We start from the raw sequence: 9,926 nt of genomic DNA, 5'->3' as shown, positions 1-9,926 counted from the left end.
TTTAAAGAAGTTGCAAGCAAGTATTTTCTAAGCAGTATGACTGTCTGTTCCTGTTTCATCTGAGTCTGAAAAACCCAGAATGATAAATAGGAAAATAAAAATACAAAGAGAAAACTGTTAGTGGAGACACTGGACTTGAGCCTGCCAGCAAGCCCAGAGCACCAGCAAAACAGTGTTGGTGGAGCAAGGACACTAAATGAAATGACACTTGAAAATGTTCAAATTTACACTGTGTGTGTGGGGAGGGAAGGCAAAAGGAAGGCAAGTCTCAGGCAGACAAAGAGGTGCCAGAGAGGGGCAAAGAGCATGATACATTCTGCACTCTAGGCAATCAATGGAACAATGTACATGTGAGTTAACTCATTAATGGTTCCTGGAGTGAACCTTAGAGATTAGAAACACCAACTGACAAGGCTCTACAAAAGAAAATCTGTTTAGTAAATGCAAAAAGAAAAATCACAAACACACCCAAGCTGGTTTCAACATTTATTTATGATTCAGCATTCAATTCATAAATCAAGAAACAAAAGCCAGGGTATCTTTTTAATCAAAGCTTTGGCTGCTCACAATATATGGTATAAGAAATTGAACTGATAGATCATTTATTATTGTTATGAAACTAAAGGCTTTATATTCTTAAGTGGAGTAAAGCAGACAGCAATATGTTCATATTAGAAAGTTCCTACTGTGAATGAAAAATGGATTAAAATTGAGATACTGTTTAGTAAGACAGATGAATCTGTAGTTATTTTTGGCTGTGAAACTGCTAGAACTATACACAGCACTGGGAGAAATCACCTTGCCAGTTTACCCTGTGTGTCTGTGTTTGGCAAACACAGCCTGCAGGGTGTGTAGTCCGTTTGCAGGCAATCAGATCTCTGACCTGAAACGTGTACATTCTGGAACATTAATTGGCACAATTAAAAAGTTATTTAGAGGATGAGCTTGGAGCAAAAAATGTTGTTGCTTCTCAGAATCCTGAAATGCAACCTGGACTTCCTAATAAGCCATTTTAACTGTTTGCAGAGATGTTATAAGTGTTCACTGAGGGGGGAAAGTAATGATCAAACCACCCATACATACAACACACAAATCTGAAGAGTCCAGCATGTGTCAGTGCAAAGCAAATTTATTCTATAAAGTGACTAGTGTGAAAAAGAATTAGAAAGGATTATAAAAATACACTACCATATGTTGTGGTAGTTGAAAGTGATTAATCCAGTTCTTAAATCCTATTTTAAACTCTCTTTCATTTCTGTCTATAGAAAAATAGAAGCCGCATCGCTTTGTTTGCATGCTATGTAGTTAATTACATCTTCTAAGAAACTCTTTTAAAACTAAATGTAATGTTTAATTACAAAATGCTCTCCTTGAAAACAGTTAGCTTGTACATTGATTTGTAGTTCATTAAAAACGCTTTCTTAATTATATTTCCAGCTAGAAAATACACAGAGATTAAAGAGACTATAGAGAAGTTTTGAAATCACAGCATGAATTGAAACAAGAAAGTTACACTTCAAATAGTGGACAACTGACAGCCACGATCACCTTTCTGTAATTTCGAAACTTAAATGTTGCAAAAATAATAATTGGAAAGCCGTGTTGGCTGTACCATCTATGGGGATAACGTGTTATATAGGAGAGGATGTGCAGGGGCTAATTATAAAGCCAATCAATGGCATCCAGAGGGGCGATGAGCCGTGGCTCAGCGCGCGGGGCCCACGGCCAAGGGCAGCCCGCGCCGGGGCTCGTAGGGGGTTGTCCTGGAAACCATGCGGATGCAGTCGATGACAGGGCACACGCTGAGACACAGGGTGCAGCCCGTGCAGCTGTCACTCACCGTGGGCAGGTGGGTCTCGGCATCAAACTGGATGGCCTGCAAGCAGGAACAGACATTACTGATGGCACGCGCGGGAAAGGTCAGAGCTGCTCCCGTCCCAGGGTCGGCATCTCCTGCGCTGCAGCGCTGGGAGACACCTCGGTGTGAGTCTGCACCGCAGCCACAGCAACTGCTCCACTGGCAGGGAACAAAACCCCTCTCCAGACACTGGAGTTAGAGAGGTGGGCCAAATCACACCTCGGCAAGAGCTCACGGGCCACAGGGGCTGGTTACAAAAGGAGTTTGCTCCACATATTTAAACTCCCAGAGGGTATTTCTCCTTGATGTAAAGGAGATATTTCCTAAGCTAGCAATGTGCTGGGGTTATTGGTTTAGAGGAGACACCAGACCACACCTGCACAGCTTCAGCACAATGCCCATCACAAGGCATTCTTTTGACTTTTATTCTCAGCACAGCATAAACAATCTAATTAATAAACAGAGAAAAACATAGCTTATTGTGCCTCGTATGATTACTTTTCTTTGCAAATCTATGAAAAGAATATCAGAGTTTGGGGCAGGCAGAGCTTGCTTTAGTTCTCACATTCCATGCAGTGAATCCTCATTACCAATTAGGGTGATAAGTGTATTTGAATGTGAAATAACAGTTGCTGTCTCAATGATAAAAGCTCCTGGTTGTAATGGAAATGGCAATTAGAAGCAAAAACAAAAGCTTCGCAAAACCACAAAATGTCAATATCTAAGAAGCAAGACTAGAGAAGGAAAAAATTTAAAAAACCACCAGCAACACTGAACATCCACTTTGAAGAGTTTAGGAGGGAAAATGAGACCTGAAGGTTGAACTCTGACAAACAAGCAGTGCCTTAGCAAATCTCCCTGAGCACTGTCAGCGCTGGGGGAGGCAGGGGGGTGACGGGATGTACTGGTGCTGCTGCGGGTTGGCTCCTAAGGCAGATTTGAGGCATTTGGGGTTTCAGGACTAGGAAGGCACAGAAGTTGCTGTAGCAACCAGCAAGGGCACGGAGTCTGTAGTAACTGCTCTGGATCTCTGAGTTTTACTTCAGCTTGAGCACAAAGAGAGCTCTGGCTTGTGAGTATTTAAGGAGGACTCCTTTCTTTCTCTCTCCCTAACAACAATGCACATCTTGAAAGGGAGTTCAAAGAGGGAGAGCAAGTCAGGACTACAGTGCTGACTTTAAATTAAGGAAAGCTTTTCTGCTGGAGTCATACAAGGTGACAGCTGCATAGAGCAGCATGGATATTTCTGAAACAAAGAGAAGCATAAAGCAGATGCTGTTTTGAAGGTGAGGGGGGTTGTTGTTGATTTATTTGCAATTAAGAATTCCTTTGCAATTCTGTTCAATTAATTTCTTTTCAATTTCCTTAATTAAATAAGGAAAAAGCATTTTTCTTTCATTTTTCTTTTTGTGCTTAGAAAACATTCTGGGGGTTTAAACTTTGGTTCTTTTGGTGCTGATTTTTATTTCCAGTTACAGAAAATAAAATTTACTAAATCTAAATCCAATATTTTGCTTTCTAAGGGCTATATGAAAAATATAATTCTCCTGATAAATCTGATGTAAGGGGAAAGGTGAAGATTGCAATGTCAAGAAGAAATTCAGACAGTTAAAAGGCTACTGTAGTAATCTATTTTTGGAAAAAAACACCATTAATTTTCTTTTATCAGTGGAAAAACCTTTGCTGACACACTTGTTTCAAATGCAGTTGATTTGCAATGGAAGACTTCTTTCTGTGACTTTATGTAGTTCAAGTCATCAGACCTATTATTGGTTAGACTGAATTCAAGACAAAAAAAAAACTCACGGTGTCCAGAGGACACTTGGTGCTCAATTTAAGTATTTGTTTTTGACAAGCTCTTCTCAGACTAAGATGTATGGAAACATCCATGTAGAAATTACTGTTTGCTGCATATTGGATTCCATGAAAGTTATGCTAGACCATATTTTGATTTTCTTAAAGAAAATGAATCCTCCTGTACTGTCTTTTTTACTGCAGACCAGTCCATCAGCTCCAGTGTGCATGGCATGGAATGGCACCTAGACATGCTGATATATTTCATACAGCTTGCTACCATATTGAGCAATCAGAAATACTTTGCTGCAAATAGGAGCCTCAGCTCAAAATTGGGCCATTTTCTGGTCACAATGATTTCTGCAAGCTTCAACCTGCTGCTCAGAAAACCCTGGCAGTTATCCTGGAGAAAGGATTTGTAAGTCAATCAAGATCAAAACAAAACCCCATCTGCCTGAAACCTGAATTAGTTTGGTAACTCTGAGGGAACAAGAACTGGGTTTCTTAAAAAACATTTGGCAATAAGACCAGCCTATGTCCCCCACTTGGTGGGGAGGGATGTGTTCTTCCCTTTCTCTCTCATAAACCTGAAAACCATCAAGAGCTACATTTACTGCCATTCAACTTGGGGCTTCTTCATTTCTTCCCCTTACAAAGAGCCCCAGTTGCAGCCAGGGCCCTGTGACAGTGACGTGGTCTGTGCAGTCCCCAGGACCAGCCCTGCCTGGGCAGAATTTGTGAGCCAGAGCCTGGGAGCAAGATGGGCTTTGAATTCAACATTTTGGGCATCTGTTTTTACCACCTGTTCATTAACAGAAGGTGAATTCTTTCTTCCCAGCAGCAGAAAGATAACTCATGGTGCCTTTCTGCTAATTACAGCTGTGCTCTTACCTGGTAGCCAGAATCATTACAGGTCATGTAGCATTTGCCACAGTTGATACACATTTCCTCGTCAATCAGAGCCACAACTTGCTCTGTGTTGCACAGATCACCATATGTTCCAATATACTGCAGTGCTTTTCCAATTACATCCTAGGGGGAAAAAAAAGTTATTGACTCGTTGATAAGATACCTAGGCAGTCTCCACAGCTGCACTGGAGAGCTCTCAGTACTTCAACAAGGAAGATTTTGCCATGAATTTTGATGATGGTTAGGATTTTTCTTATAAATTTCCACATGGCTGACCTTCATACCCCCTGAAAAATACAAAGCATTCTCCATACAGGCACATTTTGAACAGTACTAGAAGTACACATTGTGTACAAACATGTTCTACAAATAGGTTACACATTTAGTACTTGGTTTTGCATGTGCTGTTGTCTTGCCACGATTGGGTGAAACTTCAAGAAACAAAATGGAATGTAAACACGAGTCACATGTTCTAATCAGATCATCTTTAGTCATTTCTCACTAGCCCAGATTTAAGAACTCACAGCAAGGAAAGAAAAAACTGAAAGAGAAAAACAATAGCTCTTCTCTCTTTAGCAAGGTGCACAAATGACATGATCATCAATTTATTGCAAATACTGCACAGAAGTAAGCTCTGGGTCTAATCCTGCAAGATCTGTTAACTTCACAAGTAGGAACTTGCTGCATCAACCTTACACATCAGTGCTGCTAAAGGTGTATGCCAGCACAGCATACACCAAAAATGAGAGCTCTGCTACATAAATTAAAAAATGCAGAAATTAGTCCAACCTTGTCTTCCTAGTCTGCTAAGAACTTGAAAACCCAGTACTACTGAAAGAATGAGTTCTACCTGGTGTTCAGCACTTGTACAATAGTATCTTTATGCAAAGAGACAAATTTCTTTGTTCACTGGATGCAGTATTAGCATCTATGAAGTTTCTCCTAGTGACTGTCGAGCTAGAAAATTCAACCAAATCCTATGCCCAGGAAGAAAGACTGGCAAATTGTACTGTTTCCTTGTTCCAAAAACTCAAATGTTTTCTCTCTGCCAAACCCCACAGTTGCTGCCATGTGAAATACCTTGGTTGCATTCATTCAATACTAAAAGCCTTCCAGTTCTTCTCAGCAACCTGCAGAGAACATTAATGCTCTTTCAGCATAAAACAGCTATGGCACATTGCTAAAGGCAGCATGAGGAGTGTGGACAGATGACTGTGAGCAAGTTATCACAGCTTAATGAGTTAACACTCATCACTCGAGCTGTGCAAGCTGATTTTGTGCATGGTCCAAAATCATTGCAAATTTGAAGTAAATTCTGTTTGCATAAACTACTGTAAAAGGTCAATTAACTACTATGAAAGTGTTTCAGCTAATGCATTTTACTAGAACCAGACTCGAACACGAAGCCCTTTACTGACTCCAGTGATGAACTATGGTAACTAAATCAAATGTGATGATCTAGGAACTGCTTACACTCCCATCTTTTCATTTCCTGTTCTTAATCAGAAACATTCATGGATTTACTGGATGTACAGCAGTTTTCAGGTGTCTGCAGTCTTCTGTGTCAGCTGAAATACTGTAGTGGTAGACTTCAGCTCCAGTTTGTTTCAGCTCTCACGTAGGCTTGTCTGTTGACAAGCCTTGAATTTTGCACCTGCTACAGGTTTCAAAATACACATGTTTTTGTGTGATCTGCTGGCCCCAGCAATGCTAACTATCCTTGAGCCTCTCTTGTGTGTATACAGCCCCCAAACATTCCACTGCCACAAATCCACATTGCCTGCAAGTATGAGCTGTGTGCGCAAGAATGTAACAAAATTATGTAAAACCTGCACAAGATACAATTGAGTGGCTTTCCACTGCCTGCCTGTGTTGCAAAAGTACCAACAGGGGGAGATTCCTGATAGTGAAGAGCTTTTCAGTCTAAAAAGCCATATGTTAAAAAAGCATAGGTCATTTTCTCAGGGAAGTTCTGGATTCACATTTATATTCTTTAAATATTGTTTGGATGTTAACAAAACCCACAGAGCTCAAGCGGGTTGCAGAGATGTACTACTCCAGTAACCATGGAATGGAGTGTCTTGCTTATGAGAGAAGACAACAAGAACCTTACAAGATGTTTAATCTAGGAAGCTGAGGGCAGAGCAGGAATATAAAGTCTCTCTCTCTATATATACATCAGGGAGGAAAAAGGGCTATTTAAGTTAAATGAAAATGTTGGCACAAGAGCACACGATTGTAAACCAGCCATGAATAAATTCAAAGCCAGAAATTAGAAGAGGCTTTTTAAATGGGAAAGGAGTGAGGTGGTTAACGCCCTTCCAGGGAAAGAGTTGGAGGAGATGGGGGAGACAGTCCAAGGTTTAGGGTAGCATTAGATAGCTCAGGAAATGGTTGCTTGAAACAACATGATCAAAATTGATTTTTCCAGCTACAAACTTACAAAGGGAATAACAAAAACAATGCATAAGACATGGTGATTTCTGCATTTTTAACCAAGCCTCACTTCTCACAGCTCACAAAAATACACTTTTGGGGACTTAGAATCCCAAATAGGGAGCATGATGGCACTTCAGAGGCCTGAAAGTAATTTCAAAAGACTGTGTCAATGATTTACTACTCATTTACACTCCTTGGTGTTGTGTCTTTTAATCACTTCTTTATCTCAAACAAAGACTGTATATTTATTCATTTGCAAAGTTTCAAGACATTATTGGCTAAAAAAGCAATGGTACTTAAAAGATGTTCTGCAGGTGCGCTCTTTTACAGCATCTCAGAGCTTCTTGTTTTCTCAAATCATAAATGCTTGGAACAAAATAAACAGTGCAGCAAGAAGCAATCAGCTTTCACTGTTTAAAGCAGTTTCACTCCAAACAGCAACTGTCTAAAATGGCACTATGGGATTCCACACTTGGTATAGCTCAATGGCCTCCAGATCAAATTTGCACCGTTTACAGATTAATTTTTTTTTTTTTGCCAACTGCCAGACCTGCAAACAGAAGCCAGGTTCTGAAAGTCAAGCTGTGTTCTTTCTGGCTTATGCATTAGCAGCAGTAATTTAAAAACAAACAACCAAAAAACCCTCCAAAACTCTGGAAGTTAAATCTGCACCTCTGTGACAGCAGGTACCTAGAGTGCACTTTTTGATTACTGCTGTGGTCTCCTCCTCTTCTCAACATAACTGAAAAAACTGGGAAAGGAATGTAGTCCTGCAACTGGAATTGTCAGGGAATTCAGTTGCTATAGAGAGAATTAGAGCAGAATCCATTAGTTTTATGTTACTAATGAATACAGAAAAAAATTCCTTTTTGTCACTAAGCTAAGCAGATGTGGGTTTGAGTATAAACAAGGAGAAGATCTGTTCAGTAGGATATTATTTTTGCAATTCTACAATAGGTGCATTTTAATGTTAATATATCAACCATTTTATGATGATTAGCTTTTCATTAGTCATCATATTAGTGAACCTCTATTTGTAAATACAATTCATGGTTCAGCTCTGATCCCTGTAGACCTGCTGCGTCCATCTTCATGCAGATGCTTTTGTAAAAGACCATGCTGTGTTCTAGAGATGATGAACATCACAGGCCTCTGATTAGAACACCATACACAGTGCAGGTTCTGCATGCCATGCAGCAAGTCAAAGGGAACACACGTCAGGGAGGTACCTGCCTTCCACCTGATCTTTTGTGGCAATAAAGGTGAGAAAATGGTCAGAGAGTGAGAGATGAAAAGAAGAAATGTTAGAAATAAAACTATGGATTAAAAAATAAAAAGTCACCAGAATCTGAGGGTACATGACCATGGTCAATTTACAGTAAAGTAGCTTAAAAAAATACATAAAACTAACTTTTCTCGAAAGAGATTACAGACACTTTGTCAATACTTCAAATGCTATTAAAGGTACTCTGGGCTTTAGGGACCTCTAAGCCTTGTTTTCAGTATTACAGCTGCAATACTAGATAAAGTGGGCCTTAAAAAATAATTCAAATCATAGAATAATACCATATCACACAATATCCTGAGTTAGAAGGGACCCACATCATTGTGTTCAATTATTGGCTGTGACAGGATAATCCCAAAAAAATCCCACTGCTTGCCTGTGAGTGTTGCCCACTTAAATGAACCTTTGTGATACAATTCAATGTGGTTTCTATAATGAAAATTATGCTTCTTGTATTGATCACAATTTTTTATGAAGACTATGAAGCAATAAATTAAAAAAAAACCTCTTAGAAAACCAAAACTCTAGTAATTTTAATGTTTGACAAGGTGTCTCACAGAGGCCTGTGACACAAGAGAGCTCTGAAATTAACTAGTCATGAAGTGGCTAAACAGAGCAAAAAATAAAGGGCTGGAATACAGTGATCAATGTTCAGAAAAGGTAAAGCATTAGCAGAACAAAGTCTTTAAATTTTCTGGTTTAGCTATGATGTTGTTTAATATGCTTGAGTGTGTTTCAGGAAAAGCTTTGAACCAGAAGACTGTAGAGTTGATATAAGTTTTCATTTAAACTAAATTAAAATCCAAGGAACCTGTAGGTATTTTATAGAACTAGATGAACAGGTACTATCACAGTGAAAAAATGCAGTTCGACAAGCAGCTTATGAATGTAACTTTTGCTGATCTTGCCAACAGATACATTCTAGATTAAAGAAAGAGAAAACAGGGTGGGAGACACCCCTGACAGCTCATGGAACTGTCCTGATCAGAGGCAAACTAGCCCCCATAAGTACTGCAGTGCTGTTCCAATTAATCAGCCATGATGTGGAATGTGCAGCCATTCCAGTGTTACCAACAGAAGCTGAGTGCCCTGGAGCACTGGGCAATGATTAATGGGATGAAATTTAACAAGTCCAAGTGCCAGATTCTGCACTAAGGACAGAGTAACACCAGGCAGAAATACAACCAGAGCAGAGGGAAGGAAGAGGAGAGGAAAGGAAGAGGAAAGGAAGAGGGGAAGGGAAGGGAGAAGGGAGAAGGGAGAAGGGAGAAGAGCACTATGGGCTATTGCAGGGGAGATTGTTTCTGTGATTCATGTTTGAGTAAATACTTGGGAGAATCAGCCTTAGACTCCCATAAATTATGGGAGACACATGCATAGTTCCACCTGAAATATGCAACATCTCCACACAAATGATGAAGATTACAATATGGTCTTTTCCAGGCAGACAAGCACAAGGTAAAACTGCTCATGTTAAACACACAGATACGTGCCAGGAAGGATCCAAATGGTACAAAATAGTTATGGCAAAACAGAGCTGTCCTTACTTCAACATTCCTCACCTCCCAAGAGGCTTTTAGAGATTTATCACAGCACTGGACTAAATGTGGCTAATGCCTCCCACAGTGCTGGCTTTTAGAC

The 9,926-nt window shown here is 39.9% G+C and overlaps 1 protein-coding gene across 1 annotated transcript in view; it reads right to left on the bottom strand.

The window, feature by feature from the left end:
- Positions 1 to 410: 410 nt before the first annotated feature.
- The window catches only part of DPYD (dihydropyrimidine dehydrogenase), a 329,698-nt gene continuing 320,182 nt past the window's right edge, over positions 411 to 9,926 (bottom strand). Inside the window, exons 22-23 of the mRNA XM_054285597.1 lie at positions 4,544 to 4,684; positions 411 to 1,876 (exon numbers count right to left, since the gene is read on the bottom strand). Of these exons, the coding sequence (XP_054141572.1) occupies positions 1,706 to 1,876; positions 4,544 to 4,684 (312 nt within the window). The 3' untranslated portion in view covers positions 411 to 1,705. The remainder of the gene's footprint in view (positions 1,877 to 4,543; positions 4,685 to 9,926) is intronic.

The sequence above is a fragment of the Melozone crissalis genome, unplaced genomic scaffold (genome assembly GCF_028551555.1).
Source record: "Melozone crissalis strain CALT ecotype California unplaced genomic scaffold, PUWL_Pcris_2 ptg000045l_1, whole genome shotgun sequence".
NCBI classification, from domain to species: domain Eukaryota; kingdom Metazoa; phylum Chordata; class Aves; order Passeriformes; family Passerellidae; genus Melozone; species Melozone crissalis.
Note: the sequence above shows the minus strand (reverse complement) of the source record. Positions and strands in the feature narration are given on the sequence as shown.